This window comes from Prosopis cineraria, unplaced genomic scaffold (genome assembly GCF_029017545.1).
Source record: "Prosopis cineraria cultivar Desert tree isolate PC_DT_omini unplaced genomic scaffold, ASM2901754v1 PC2, whole genome shotgun sequence".
Taxonomy (NCBI): domain Eukaryota; kingdom Viridiplantae; phylum Streptophyta; class Magnoliopsida; order Fabales; family Fabaceae; genus Prosopis; species Prosopis cineraria.
This window is the reverse complement of record NW_026555333.1, coordinates 1,022,017-1,038,565: the sequence shown is the minus strand read 5'-3', so window position 1 is coordinate 1,038,565 and position 16,549 is coordinate 1,022,017. Positions and strand designations below refer to the sequence as shown.

Below are 16,549 nucleotides of genomic sequence, written 5' to 3'. Positions count from 1 at the left end.
TGGGTTCAAGTGAAGCTTAGCAATTAACGAAGTGAATGAGAAAGCCTGGTTGGCGCAAGGGAGACGTCACTCCTGGACCTTACATGACTATGGTATTATCAGGATACGGAATATGTGTTGCTTAAAGATCAAACGTCCATGAGTAATCGGACAAACTCCTACGTGGTAACGTTAAGAAACAAGAGACAGAGGGGGATAGGACGCGCGACCACATCGGAATTTTCCAAAATGCTCCGCAGCCAATAACTGGTTTACTAGATGATTTGTTGCTGTTTGTCTTGGGTGATGTGTCTAAAACGCAACTAGCTATCCGGCGCGGAGCCCATTAATTGCAGGCCCTTTTTTGTTTTTAATTATTCTATATTTCGTTATAGTTATATGTTTTTGGAGTTGGGAGTTGGCTGTAGGTTTCACATGCATGGCAGAATTCTTGTTCTATATATAGTAGAATAAAAAGATTGTAACTTTCGTAAAACTTACATATTGCAGTGCATACTATCTGTTTTCAGAGAAATATAAATTAGTATATAGTAAAACCTAATCTAATTATGACCACTAATACATGAAGTCTTAAGTTCAAGTCCGTACAAATTTTGAAAAATATCTTTTAGAGAAACATTTCAATTAGGCTCGACAAGCTCAAATATGATTTGGTTAAGTCAATCTAGCAATTTACGATTGTCGACCCATACAGATATAGTATGGTTCCACATTAATTTATAATTTTGAAAACTGATTAGAAATAAGAGGCGTGTTTAGTTTATAAATAGTTAAAAGTGCATTTGACATATTAATATTTAAAAAAAAACATAACTTTAAATTTCTATACTTCACTCGTGTTTTGCTATAAGTTCTTGATTTAGTTTGTAGTGTTTTAAATTTTTATCTAAAATATTAAAAAAAGTGCAGGAACCCATAATAAAATACGAATAGAGTGTAGTAATTTAAAGTTATATTTTTTTATTTAAAATGATAAAAACAACTCATACTTTTGCTTTTACCTATACTTTTACTTTTACCACTGTAGTTCTGTAGAGGAAATTTTTAGAAGTTAAGTTTAGCAGAAAAAGTAATGCTAAAAGTGATAAACAAACATACAGGAACTCCTTCGTGTCACAGTTTTGTAAATATATACTCTTTTAGTCATATTTATAGGGTAGAGAGAGAGAAAAAATTTAATCATATTTATAAGGCACTTGTCAATTTTTAATGCTCAACTTTATATTTTTATCCTTATTAAATATTTTAAATAAGAATATCACTAATAAAATTTAAGAATATTTATTAGAGATTAAGGTAAAAATTTATTAAATTTTAAGAGAAAATTAATAAATTTAAAATATTTTCTTAATTTTAATGAAATATATTGAAAATGATTTGTAAATAAAATTAGAAGGAGAACGTGTAGATTATAGGCAAGTCGCAGTCTGATGGTAATAAATGATGGTTCGATGTGATAGAGAACGTAAGGAAGAAAATGAAATTAGGCCTCCCTGTCCTCAATGCCATCCAGCCATTTTGCGTACATATTGGACTGGGGACCAAGGGGCAGAGGATCAATCAAAAACAAGGAGAATGGCGGTTTTGGATCATGACCACTAGACTTGCTCTTGAGACTTTATCAATATAAAATACATATTCATGGATCACGATCACTATAAGTCTTCTTGAGCTCTCATGTATCTTTTTCAAAGAATTTCTATCCACAGTTTTATTGTCTTCTATGAAAATATTTATTTATTCACTTGATCTTGATTACAAATTTCAGTAAAAAATAAATAAATAATATGACAAGAGTGGCTGTAATTTTTTCACAATTTTGCAGTGGTCACCTAAAATGTGTGTGTGTGTTATTTAAGGCCGAATACTTGAATTCATCCCCGATCTGAGTTTCATATTAGTTTTTTTTTAACAACTTTTTTTAATTGTTTATCATTTTCATCGATGATCCCACAAAAAAAAAAAAACAGGCATCCTCTGTGCGGTTCAAAAAAGGTTAGTTTATGAAAATATACAATGCTACCGCCTACCAAGCAAGATTTAATTATGTTAATACATATTCATATTTTTTTTTATAATAGTGGTTATGAATAATCTACAAGTATTATAATATGTATATTGACTACACTATTAAAAATTGAAGCGTAGTTATTCTTCATCATCCGTGCATATAGTTTATCCTTATTTAATTTTCCAATTTCAATTACGGGATTTTATTGCTTTCAGTGTACGCGTTTGAACTAATTTCAGGAGAGGGTTATCTTTTTCTTCGGGTTACGTCAGTACATAAAAATGGCAAATTTGAAGTTAAAAAGTACTGAAGTCAATTTAAAAGGGTTCGTTTCTTTGTCTGCTAACAATTCACCGACCCATTGCCTGAAAAACGCGGAGGAAGAGGAACGAAAAGGATTTAAATTATTTAAAATCGAGATTCCTGAATTTTTGTGAAATTTTTATTTTTAGTCTTTCTTCTTCTTGTTTTTTTTTTACCACCAGTCTTTCTTCTCATTTTATTATTTTATCATTCCTGAATTTACATGAAATTTTATTGAATCATTCACACATTTTTACAGGTTTAATTTCTGTGAGAGCTTAATTATCACAAATAATGGCCCGTGAAACATTGACCAGTAAATGTGAACGTTAAGAAATTGGTGAGGTATTATTGGCTACTGAGTATCAAGAATTACGAGAACTCCTGAGTTGTTTTGTTGGTTTTGTCGTTTATTTTTTGCCAGCATATATGAGAATTTCATTGTTTAATGAGACGTGAAGGAAAATCATATAAACTTCTCATAGCTACACGATTTGAAAAGAGTTCTCACACTCACAAGATCTATAATAAAGTTAGTAATATGGATTAACTCACAATCTGCAAACTAGTTTGTAGTTGGATACAAGTCTGACATGATAGGTTGACAAAACTAGCATCTTGTGCAAGTTGTATTTTTACCAATTTGTTAGCAGATTGGTGGGAATAACAAATATTTTTTATATATTTTTTTATTTTAAAAATTGTAAATTCACTTTTTTACTTTAGTTTTGTGTGATAAAAAATCATATTTTCTCCCTAAGAATTAATTATTTAAATAACAATTAAACTGCTTCTAAATCATTACAAAAAATACAAATTAAAAATACATTAATACAGTTCAAAATAAATGTATATCAATTACAAATAAATATATTAAAAAGTTTAATTGCAATCCTAAGTTTGATTTTTTTTTTTTAATGAATCATAATGTTAGAAGTTTTATCAGAAATTGCAATAACATTAATTATGCTAGATCATCTCAATAGATAGTTTTATTGGGGAGATCTAATGAATCTTTAATTGGGCCTGAAATTGTATATGTCCACTAATGTTATATCTTGATTCAAGATCTTAAAATATCAGGTATATGCACATGTTTTATTCAAACCCAGCTATGTCAATAGTGCAATTAGCTTGCTAGAAGACAATTAGTATAGATGTAACTAGATTAGAAGCAGCGAGACTGAAGTTAAAATAAAAATTAATTATTATCACGTACTTTTTGTTGTCCAAATGAAAATGTATAGAAGTCAATTAGTATAGCTGGGCAACGAAAATTTATTCTTCATGTCTTTGTTGTCCAAATAAAGGCTTTCCATTTTCTAGATAAGGTTGATTAATTTAGTTGTTAATGATTTGTCATAATAACTCGAGTCCAGTCTCAGTTTTGGACGGTCCAGCTTAACAAATTTTATTTTATTTTTTATTTAATAATTATTAAAATAAAAATTATAAAAAATTAATAAACTTATTTTATTATCAATATGGATAATATAAATTTAATCTTATAACCCAATTCAATATTAAAAGTTTTTAAAATTTTTAAAAATTAACCATAACAGTTCAATTTTAAGATTTTACCAAGTTTGACAATTTAGAATGACTTTGTCTTCTTCTTTTTTAAATGGTTAGCTCGCTGCGAGTGTTCACATGAAAATAAGCTCATTTTTTCAATATAATCCACATTTTTGTGTGAACTGATGGGTTAAACTTGCAGCCTCAATTAAGGTTGAAAATAGGCTTAGCTCCTATTAAGGGCATACGCTCTAACTTATTTTAGGTTCAACCTAAACTATTTATTAAATAGGTTCAGGTGAAATTTATGTCTTTAATTAGACCTATTTAGTTAAATATATTAAGCCTAATTTTTTAAGGCCTGTCTTAAGAGCTGAATGGGGTATATTCACACACACACACACACACACACTCACTCCATATAATATATGACACACTCATCAATTTTACAATTTAATTTTTAATCAATTTATTTTTTAGTTATGTTTTCAATCAAATTGAACTTGTATATTGATTTTAATATTATTACTTTATTATTGTATTGTAATTGATAAGTCATTTTAATTATTATATATTATAATTAATAAATTATGTTATATATTCATATTAATAGTTTTAATATATATTTAAGACATTTAAAACTAAAATGCTACCTTATTTAAAATGTTTTTTTTAAGTAAGTTTTTAAAAAAGCTTTTAAGTTAGGCCAAGTTTTAGAGAAGCTCATACTTGAATTATGAGAAAAACTTTATATATGTTTTAAATTAAATTCAAATTTTTAACTTACCATGCAAACTCAAATTTATTTAACTAAATTTTAACTTAACTTATTTTCACATCTAAATTTAACCCATATTATCAGCTATATCCGTGTGTAGCTAGCGAGCTTTCGAGGCTGCGTGCAACTTTTTTCGTGCTCATTCTGGTTCCATCTATTCTTCGATCAATTGTACATTCTTGAGACTTTCTTAAGAAGGAAGGGGCGCCAAGCTCCTGTCTAATCACGGTTATGTTTGTGTGTCGGCGTTTTTTTGGGTCAACCTTCCCTAATAATTGCCTCTCATTTATAGTACTGTGGGGATATTTTCGGGAAAACCCTTGCGAAATAAAATTTCATGAGAAGTCATCTCCTACTATAACCATGGGAGAATTTTTTGCAAGAAAATCTCCGCTTTTATAAAACATTTGTGAATCATATCACGTAAAATATACATTACTGCTTTCTGTAAAGTTTAATTTTACTTCCCTCTCCACTTCCACCTAAGCGCACAATGGCATGAATTAATTATAAAAATCTATCTAATATACTTTGTTGGGGTCAAACAGAGTCATGCCGTGACCCACGACTCCAATTGTCAAGTGCAATCCCTTCACTATCTGCTAGACATTGAGCAAGAAATCAACCATTGTTCACTAATCCATTCTAACCCAAATTAACAAATGAGAAAGAAAATTAGTATCGATAGTTTGATGCATTGCACAGGGCTCAAATAGCAAAGATGCAGTATTAAATAAAATGCCATTCTATGGTCATATCATTGCGAGGATGAATGTACGTTTTATGTAGACCTTGATTGCGGGGAAATCTTACAATGTTTTTTTCGCTTGTGGCGAGAAGCCTTGTAGGCATTTTTACAAGGGCAATCCTGGCGAGGATTGACAAATGCGCAAATAGTAAACTAGTAAATACAATAATATTAGATAGAATCTTCCCTTACGAAAGGCGAAGAAAAAGGAATATAAAACCGCGTCTCTATGCAATGACACAGACGAAGTATTTATAGAGAAGAGTTACACATTAGTCAATACTCGTTCGTCATCGTCCGAACTCCAAAGAATGCGAGCATCCGCTGACGGTCTTCAGCGGCATTTCTTAAGCGAGAGAGTTCACCTTTGTTACTCAGGACAGCTCTGTTATCGCTGGTCGCTACCTCCGGAGTCGATTTTCCAAGCTTTGAACGCATGATTCTCCCTCTTGGCTGGTCATCTTGCTCGTGTACTTTCCCTGGGGTTTTTGATTTTTGCTGCGACGAGATAGGGCTTCAATATAAACCAGGTAGAAAGTCTATGCCACTGTATCTGACTGTCAATTAGTTGCAATTTGGTTATTGCTGTCCCAAACTGAAATTTTCTTGATATATGAATAGTTTCAAATATAGACCTTGTAAGTCCATGGAAGGTAATCAAGGTATCGACCCAGCCAGTACTGGTACTGATACTGGTATGCAACTAATCGGTTCCGCAATTTTTTCCTCTCCTGGAGCAACTCTGAGGCCACAAAACCGATTCAATGCTCCCAGCCCCAATTTCAATGCCTCTCAAATGGGCGCGTCTGCGCTTCTGATGCAACAAAATTTTAGTCCTGAGAATCTGAAACCCGGCATACCTCCATCCCACCCAAATATCCCATCTTCGTCACACTATCCCCCAATTTCAGAGTTCCAATCGGCTTCCCAGCAATTGCGTTCTCCGAATATGAGACCTCGTTCTTCCCATTCAAGGTCTTTGTCCCAACACTCATTTTTTTCCCCGGATTGCTTGCCTCCATTGAGTCCTTCACTTTATTGTGAGCCCTCGGCGACCCCTCTTTCTAACTCGATTTCCCCAGACGTGTCCATGGAAGAAAGTGTGGTTAACTCTCATGGCCCTGGCATTTCTATGCCCGTCAATAGGGATCATGCCTTTCAAGCTGGTCCTAGTGTTCTTCCTCGTAAAGGGCACAGGCGCTCCAGCAGTGATACTCCATTAGGAATCTCTGGCTTCGCTCAATCTTCTCCTCAGCTGGTTGTCTCTCCTACTTGGATGAATCTGGAGAATTCAATTTCTAGAGGAGAAAACTCAGGATTGGAGAAGCCAATTCAATTGGTAAAAAAGGAGCTAAAAAAGGATGAGGGTCATGTTGATAGTTACAATGCAAAACCTATGGTTGAGAGGAAAGAGGATGTGATGGATGATTTAATTAGCGTGTATATGAATTTGGACAATATTGATAATGTGAACTTATCTGGTGCGGAAGAATCAAAGACTTTTGAAAGCAGTGATAATGAAGTTGAGAGTCTTGTAAGTGGAAAAACTACCTCCACACAAGGGGCAACTTCGAGCTTTGTGGAGGAAAGGAGGGAAGGAATCAAGAGGAGTTCTAATGGGGACATTGCACCAGGCTCCCGTCATCGGAGAAGTTTTTCCTTGGATAGTTCTATAGGAAATTTGCATATTGGAGATGATTCACCAAAGCTTCCTCCTTTGGGGAATGGAGTTTGTCAGCGCTCACCTAGCAATTCAGCAGATGGTAAAACATTTGAGATCAACATGGAGTTGAGAAATGGTGAATTCACTGAACTGGAGCTAAAAAAAATAATGGAAAGTGATAAACTTGCTGAGATTGCTTCGTCAGATCCCAAACGTGCAAAAAGGTACTATATTTCTTGTTCTCTTCTCCCTTATTTTATCTCCTATTAAAATTTAACTCATGATAGTTCATATATATTCACCCAGAATATTAGCTAATCGTCAATCGGCTGCTCGATCCAAGGAGCGAAAGGTGCAGTACATTGCTGAACTAGAGCACAAGGTGCAAACTCTTCAGTCAGAGACAACCACAATGTCTACTCAATTTACCACACTACAGGTGGGCACCTTCTAGGATGAACTCATGTCTTCTTTTCCTATTTAACTTTATCAACTATATATATATTTTTTTATGAAGCAAGTTTTCATGAATCATGCTCACAACTCCTGGTTCTGTGTTTTTGCTCTTGTTGCCAGAGGGATAACTCACATCTTAAAAGTGAGAACAGTGAGTTGAAATTCAGGCTTCAAGCCATGGAACAGCAGTCCCAACTGAAGGATGGTTTGTATATGCCCTTTTTTCTCTGCCTTTTGGTTTTAGTTAGCTGAATCTGGCTTCCTATTCAAATTGGATGTTTTTCATGTGTGCTTTCCTGGGAAATATCTTTATATATGGGATGATGTACATTAATTATTCTCTTAAAAGGTTAATAATATTCACTTCATGGCAAAGATTGCCCAACGATAACTCTGCATGCTGTTAATGAGTCAGTTGTGTACTGTATTCTTCCTTAAGGCTTGTTACATGAGCATTTCTGCTTCTTTTTGCCTGCCTGGCCTAGGAACGTCTGCTTTCATCTTGTCAAGCACCTGCAAATTTTTGGATTCCAAGGGCATTTTTCTTGGTCAGCAAACTTGACTTTTACCTTCTTGTTTGCTTTGAAGAAGACTCTCTAAGCTGCATTTCAAGATTTCTAGCTTGAATTTATTTTGGCCAAATGTTTATAACTTTTCATTCATCAGTGGACTACATTAGCTTTTAATAAGAGGGGAAACATAACGTCCTGGTGAAAATTCAAATATTCCTTTGCTTTTTCTAGTGAAATTAATTATTTTGAAAAATAAAAATTACCCTCATTTTTACCACTTAAATTTTGAGGCATCTTAGTGTTAATTCCTCGTGGTCACTGAATACCATTAGAGGGCCTCCTTAAACAATGGTTGCTACGAACCCAATATCGATTTCATCTTTGTTGCTGGATTGAAGGAATACCTCTTGTTAGAACTAATATTAAAAAATAAAAGGAATATCTGATGCTTGTTACTTTAGAATATCTCAATTTTCCTGTTATTTTTTAATATTTGATGATATTGGCTGGATTAAGATATTGTCGTCTTATTTCAAAAACAATAGCAAGCCTTGTCCCGTTAGGCAGGTTGGCTGTATAAATTGCATGAGAACATTGTGCTCTATCATCAGTCAAGCTTTTAGGAATACTATTAATCAAGAAGTCTCATTCAATAGCTTCCGTAAGTGTTCTCTTTAGTCATCTTTTACTTCTCTTTACAGGGTTTAAAATTATTCATTTCATTCTCCTCACTTGTGCCTTTCACGACTTCTCTATACATGTTCAAACTATCTCAAATGATTTTTTATCATTTTTATTTCAATAGAAGTCACGCGCATTTTTTCTTGTAGATGCTCATTTTGTATTTTATTTTTTCGTACATCCTCATATTTGCTACTTAAACTTCATGCTCCTATTGTCTTTTTAAAGCTCAACATTCATACCTATATAACATGATTAGTCTTATATCAGTTCCAATAAAATTTCTTATTAAGTTTATTAGGTAAGCTTCGATCATAAATAATTTCTTTAGCCTTTTTTCATTTAAACCACCCAACTTATATTTTATGTCTCATTTCAAACCAATAAAAAAAGATAGTTCTCCAGAACATGTTTTAAATTTGTCAACTTGAATTTGTGAACGGCATGATACCTTCACCTGATCAATCTGGTCCTCTAATTTCTCCCACCCTCTTCTTTTTATTTTAATTTTTACGAGGAACATAAGATGTGCTGTGGGTTATACTGTTACCAAACGAGAATGGGAATACTGAATGAAAAATGTATATTGCATTAACGAAGATGGATCTATACAAGTGTTTATATACAGGATTAAATACACTGTATAAGGCTTAATAAAATCAGTTACAACTAATTAACAATCAAACAGAAATTATTCTGAGACTAACATATACTAGCATCAATTCTACTTGACAATTAGCGCATTTATGAAGAAGTATATGCCATGTTAATTTCACTATTTCCTGTTACGTTTCCAACCCCCCCTTTCAGCTGCAGGGTCCTTTGCTTTTATGTTTCTTAATTTAGCAGGATGCTAGAATGTCTTGCAAGTGTGGTAGGTTTACATGTAAATGACTATGCATTCTCTTGTCTTCCTATTTGGGCAGCTCTGAATGAGACCTTGACTGCTGAAGTCCAGCGTTTGAGGCTTGCAGTCACAGAACTTGGTGGCGAGCCTATTCTCTCGGGCTGCATAGCAGCTCGCCAACATGCTATTAATCAACAAAGGTTCCAATTGCAGCATGAGCAGCCTGGCCAGCTTAAACGATCGCAAATGCAACATCAGCCTCAGGAGGAGACCCAGCCTCAGTCGCACCAGATTCAACATAATGAATTGAATCTCCAGCCTCAAAATGACAAAGCTACTGCCTTCTGAGCTTGCACCGAATCATAGATAGTCGCTCTCCAGTCAAGCTACATTTAATTCCTTTAGGCGATGGGTGGCATTAACTTACTTTTATATTTTTAATAGTCTATACATCAGCTCTATTTAATTTATTAATTTGTAGGTTTCACCCATTATAAAATATATGCTCGGAACAGTTTCTTGTTATTGTAGTGGTCGTGTTTTGACTGCATTTTCGCCCTTGCTAATGAAAACAATCTTATATTTCACAGTATTAATTTGTTCTGGATTTAGAGATATCAAAAATTCTTGGGAGCGCAATATTTTCTTGAAGGCATTGTCTATATGGATACACGAGTGTGAGCACAGTGGATTATGGAGGATGTTTTCTGAGGAAATCAGTTTCTGTTAGCTGATGAGCGAAGGGCTGTGATCCTTTGGTGGTGAGTCTTGGGGCGTTTAGTTTGTTTCTTTGAGACACGACAGGGAATAATTGAACACAAAATAAGATTGTTGAAAGTGAAGCAGGAGCTCCGCAGGTCCAACATGGAGGAAGAATAACTTTATTAGAACCGCAGATGTGTGACTCAATTGGCATTTATTTTTTTTTAATAGGAGGCAAGATCAAAGCTTGAAAAAGTTGCATGCTACAGCAACCTACGAAAGGAAAAACAAGGAGAAATTAAAACCAGAAATTTTGTCTATCTCATATATATATATATATATACACACACCACCTGGCATGACATTTAATCGGAGGTTCTTTGAGATATATAATGTCGCCATTTGATCTATGAGCTTTCCTAGCTAGATAATCTGCACACAGTATGGTACTCCTTTTGTGCATGTTGCACTTGAACATCCCAATTTGAAAATAAAACTGATCTTGTATCATTAATTTCAGCTCAAATAGTGAGTTCTGTGCTTGGCTAAGCCGCCACCAATTCAGAAGTCACTTTTGTATTTTTTTTCCTGCAAGGCTTTCTATTGTAATTTGTCAGAGTCCTAAAGTTGACTGATTTCTGATCCTGAAGAAAAAAATTTTCCAAAGTAGGAGTCGGTAGAAGCCGCATTTTAGTTGTCAATTGAGGATTGACACTCCCTTGCCCTTTGGTTGGAATAAGCGTGGGCAGCCAGGTTCTGTTAAAAATGATATGTTCAGTTGTTATGAGTGTTCAGTGAACTGCTGCAAAGTTCAGAAATTCAAATTTTATTACAATAACTTTTTTGTTCGGAGGCTAGCGTCATCAATGCTTTTCTTCTTAAAGTAAGCTATGTTCAAGGCAAGTGAAGGGTTACTAATATTGCATACTCCAAGATCTAATTTGAGCTAAATTAGGACTCATCTTTCCTCCCGAAAAGGTCATCTTGGTTATAAAATATTTACCCATCCTTTTGTGAAGAGCAATCCAGAGGTAATGCTAATGCTGTGTGTCACTGATAGTAGTGGGATGATCTCACTATAGCTGTTGTATCGATAATAAATTTCACTTTGTTAGAAGGTAAAACAACATGTCGCAGGCAATGTCGTATCACCTCCTATACTATCTATGTGGTTTATTATTGTAGCTTTTGGTGTTTTCTTTCTTTGTTTTTCTTTAGTATTATTCTGCTTGCTGATGCAAACTGACAGTGTCTACTCCTTTTTCAACAGCTTGGTAGATATGACACAGGTTCTGCTGAAGGTATTTTAGTTGTTGTATTAGTTCAAATTGAGTTAAATGTTTACAGATACAAGATTTCCTATTGGCCAAAAGAAAAATAGTCAAACTTTCCCGTGGTCGTTCCTGGTTAGAGGCCTGAGAGTTATTCCTGACCAATCCTATCCTTAGTTTTAGCAGTTAGGAAGGCCTGCATTCTAAAAGGTCCATAAACTGGTTGTTGATTTGAATGCGCTGCAGGAATTGAAGAATCTGAGAGCAAAACTCTAGAGGCTAAGCAGACAGGGAAAAAATGGGTGCAAAAGGAGCCGACGATTCTAAGAAGAAGTCAGAAGAGTCATCTGAATCTGAGGCGGAAGAAAGTAATGACTGGGGTGATGACGAGAGGGAAGAGCAAGTGAATGGTGAGGCAGAAAAAAAAAAAAAGACAACGCGGTGGAAATAATTTAGGGAGAGGTCGAGGTAAGGCATCAAAGAAATTAGCTGCTGGGGGAAAGGATCTGGCCGCGGACGTCAGCAAACAAGAGCCCTGAATCTTCTGTGAAGACATTTGCTAGAGGAAGACCCCGAAAGTCATGACATTGGTTTTTTAATCATAAAAAATAGCAGAAGTGTACTTGCATAATTCACCGCCACCATTGCATCATATTTAAATTTTGGCCTTGCTAAATGTTTTACTTCGCATTTCATTTTCCACAGTTCTTGAGGGTGCTCTCTCCTTTTCCAACCTTTATTGTCTGGGACTAGGGAATTGTTTTTTGCTGTTGATCAAGAAATATGAGGCCAGATTTTGGTCTCCCTATGATAGCCGGACGATACGGTGCTCGAGAGTAAGTTATGGTAATCCACAGTTATAACTTGTGTGATGGGATTTTGTTTTTTGAATCAAAGTGAATGACATGGTGGTAGAAATAGATTATAGTTGCTACTTGAATGCTGCCCGTGTTGATTTATCTAATTGCCCATCGATCGTTGCCGATAAAAAAAAAAAAGGAGGCTTCTAATTGACGCCATTAATATGGTTTGCACGACCGGATTGGTTTCTAATATAGAGGACAGATGCACTTGTATTGGCATCCATAAGCTCATTGCCATGAAATGGGGGCGTGTTGTGTTCAGCGGGGATACAAGTTCCAAGAGCTCATGAAACGACCATGATGGCGGCTGTCTTCTGGGCTTCCTTTCAAACCTCCAAAATGTTGACTACTGAGGTGCCAGTGACAAACTTACGTCCACCACTCTAAAGTCTAAAAGGCCAGCATGAGCCCTGAAATGAAAGGCTGCCTGCCATTATCATTCTTCATCTGCCGTTTGGTCTCACTCTTCCATCATTGGTGACCTCGAATTACTTCTAGTGAGGGATGGAAACTGAACGAAAGGGGGAGCGACCTACGAACGAATAAACGATAAAGTAATAAAATATTAAGTCTCGAGTTTAATTATGAATCCTCTTGACATGGCCACGTATAATTGAGTTCAATTCTATCATATGTGTTACATCCCGCGCATAATAGGTTAGCACTGATATTTATGGCACAACCAAATTAACATTTTCAGGCAGCAGTGAGTCGTTCCGGGTCCATATGCTTTCAATTAGACCTCACACCGGCACAGCCTTTGCTGCTTCTTTATGGTGTGCATTATCCATTAGATTACGCTTGTAATGGCGGAATTTACAAGTTTCACCCGGGAATATTTTAGCGGGGCTCATGATCATTGTTATGTTTTAAACGGTGGGAAACGAGGCAATCAGAAAATAGCGCGTGCGTGCGTGCGTTTGGGTGCTTGGAATCCCATGTGAGAGGGGGTCCACTGGCCTAGTATAATAGATGGAAGTGGTGGCCAGTCATGTGGCGTCGTACTTAAATGCCTGTTGATTGCTGAAATGATTATTCTTTCTTTATGATTGAGACGCCTTGCTTCCTTTGAGATGCTAATGCTACCCTCCTTCTCCGCAGCAAGGTTCCCAAGCATTTTACCAAGAGGTTAGATGGGTGGCATCACACCATCTGTGTTCTGTGCCCTGCACTATAGTATTCCCATTAATATCATCAGATGGATGCTCGTACAAGGGATGGGGACCATGCAACCTCGTATTGCTCAATTATCCCCGAAATGAAAGTACATCATATACTTCTACATACCGAAATCTAATAAGGTGTCTGGCCTCGTGTATAAAATCCCTGAAAAATAAAAGAACGAAAAAGAAAAAAAAAAGAAGAATGAAGCCTGCTCGGCTTGGACGGGCCACTTCATTATGCCTTGGCATCGAAGGTTTCTTTGCCTTTTTTTCTTTTTGCTTCCATGAACGGGGGATGGGTAATTAGACTTGTTTTATCATGATGAATGCATTATAATTGTCCCGGTGTGGCCCCACTGTGTGCCTGCTCTGGAAGAGGCATTCCAAAAGCCAACTCACGCTTGGGAAAAAAGGGGGGGGGGGACACAGCTCCAGCTTTCCCGACACAAGGCCACACATCTATACCCTTGCCTTTTCTCCTGCTCTCCAGACTTAGGGCTGGGGCAAAGCATATGGCATTCTATTGCAGATGTTACAATTGAAGTTATGTATCTTGTAAACTGGAATAGTCTTCCACATGCATCCCTCTATTAGCAAACTCTTCTTAAAGACTCGGCTACTAGCTCCCCAGCCTTTTTATAGGATTGAATTAGGGATGGGGGAAGTAGCGGTTACAAGTAGGGGTGGCAGAGGGCAGAGACGAACGTTTGGAGAGCGGATCAATCTAAAGAGCAGTCAGTTGAAAAAGTGGCGCATCCACAGGAGAGAGGCCCCATGTGCTCCTCCTGCTTTCATTTCTTAATTCTCATATGCCCCTCCGGAGCAGTGCCCAGCTCCCATGTGCTCTTACGTGGCCTCACTTTACCCCGTCACACGTTCAGGTCACGACAAAATTCCTGTCAATCTTCTGCTTCCTTTGTATCTGTATAAACTGTCGTCCGCCTTTTTTATAGCCATCTGATCCGAAGCTTTTAACATTTCAATATTTCTCTGGAGATTTCGATAATTGATTTTACGGTTAATTATATTTGAAGGTGGCCAAGATAATGAAGAGAATGACGGGAGTCCTTTTACTTTGCTTCTCGTTTTGGAAGGGATGGCTTTTCAAGGAAGACCACCGAATCACGCTGTGTACAGTGAGCAAAGGATGAATGTGATGAAACCAACAGATAAACTCCTTGGGGCCCGGCACTTGGACAAGTCGTTATCTTTTCATTCAATCTCATTTTTATTTTTCACTTCAAGCTATCCGAATCACGTATTAATGCGCGCGAGCAGAGTCAGAGAGATAAGCTTGTTGATTATCTACAGAGGACATATTACTCCCCTCTTTTAAATTATAAGGTAACTTAAAAAAATTGTATATTATCAAAATATAAGATAATTTAAAAAATAAATTTTTATCAATAATTTTTTTAATATATTCTTTAAAAAAATTAAAATAATATTACAGTATAATAATTTAAATGTGTAAAGGTATTTTTTCAAAAATTTATATTTTTATTTAAAAATAATTTTATAAAGTATTATTATTATATTTTATTAGTATGTATAATTTTTATCTTAAATTATTTTTAATTTAAAATAAAAAGAGTAAGTAGTAATTTACTATTATTTAAAAAAAAAAAGGCGTCTTGAATGCTCCGAGTGGATATCAGTAATGATGGATTAAATGAATGATGGAAGCATGATTATATATGATTGTGAGGAGAGGCGGTGAATGTGAAAGTGTGTGATGGATTTGGGAGATTTGAAAGTGAATTCTTTCCTTTGGATTCCATCTTCCGTCTTATTTTATGCGAGACGCCGCCAGCTAATTCCTCCGCCTTCGATTTCAAAAAATGATAGGTTCAACCACCCTCCAAGCTTCTTCGGTCAGTTCTAAACCCCCACCCCAAAAATAAAAAATTACGATCAAAAGTACAAGTGGCGTGTAATCATTCATTTTATCCTGTGATCGTCATCTGTGCATACTCCTTTGGTCGTCCTCACTCCCACCCCTCCAATGCAATCAATTAGCGATGCACTTCACAATTATCCCGCCGGACCACCATACTGTGAGCGTTTATTCTCCCCCTCCCCCTCATGCACTTTTGAATCATTAATTAATTGATGACAGATGATTACCGCCATCAACTAAATCTCAGACGATAGCAATCTTTAAATACTCAATCCAACCTCCCAGTCTGACCCCACCCTTTACTGCAAGCGAAGACAAACTGAATAGAACATGGCCGTTTTAAAGGATAAAATAAAATAGAACAAAAAACGAGTTGAATATAATATACTGTCGCTGAGAAACCGGAATGGACTAGCGTTGCGGCACGATAATTTGCAACTGCACTGTAAATCTGTGATTTCTCGCGAGTGATCCGCTATGACTCGTGAGTGTATAAGTTTTGCGATCTTCAATCTAACAAATCTGTGAGTCTTTGGTCCCGTACTTTCTTTGCATTGAATTTGAGATAAATTATATGACCATTTATATTTTATAATAAAAATGTATCTTTTATCTGTGTGTTAAATATCCTGTATCAAGATTTATGGATAATTTATACATATAAAAAAATACAGCATGTTTTTAATTAAATTTTACTCTCAATAAAATAATTAATTATTTTTAATTTAATATTAATTTTTATATTTATTTTTATTCAATAAGGTATTTTGTTTAAAAATTAATATATTTTTAAATGAAAAAACTGCAGTATACAGATAGATTGGACCACGAGAGTATTGAGCAGGATGAATTAAAATAAAATGTATTCACCAAAAAACCAAAAAAAAAATACAATGTGATTAGCTTTTTCTTTCCACTGTCAAAAGTCTCAACGGATTACCTGACACACCATATCACGCCGCTCACAGCAACACAGCGCGGACACCAGCGTAATTAAATTAGCCAGATTTAAGGTGTGCGTTGAGGTCCGTTTTGAAGGTTGCGTTTAGCATGTTACGCTCGCCATTTTCCAATGCGATGACCTCACAGAACGTCTTGTCTCTGACTGCAAGAGGGTGGGAGGTGTACTGAAGACT

General features: G+C 35.6%; 1 protein-coding gene across 1 annotated transcript; it reads left to right on the top strand.

Moving 5' to 3' along the window:
* The first annotated feature begins 5,612 nt into the window (after positions 1-5,612).
* Positions 5,613-10,110, top strand: LOC129303115 (bZIP transcription factor 29-like). The gene is made up of 4 exons (XM_054942184.1): positions 5,613-7,242; positions 7,325-7,457; positions 7,595-7,679; positions 9,594-10,110. The coding sequence occupies exons 1-4, from the start codon at positions 5,969-5,971 to the stop codon at positions 9,860-9,862; spliced, it is 1,761 nt and encodes a 586-aa protein (XP_054798159.1). The 5' UTR covers positions 5,613-5,968; the 3' UTR covers positions 9,863-10,110.
* Positions 10,111-16,549: the final 6,439 nt, after the last annotated feature.

Coding starts and splice junctions, on each gene's coding strand:
- LOC129303115 (XM_054942184.1), top strand. CDS start 5,969: ATGAATAGTTTCAAATATAGACCTTGTAAGTCCATGGAAGGTAATCAA. Junction 7,243..7,324: donor GATCCCAAACGTGCAAAAAG/GTACTATATTTC, acceptor ATATTCACCCAG/AATATTAGCTAATCGTCAAT. Junction 7,458..7,594: donor CTCAATTTACCACACTACAG/GTGGGCACCTTC, acceptor TCTTGTTGCCAG/AGGGATAACTCACATCTTAA.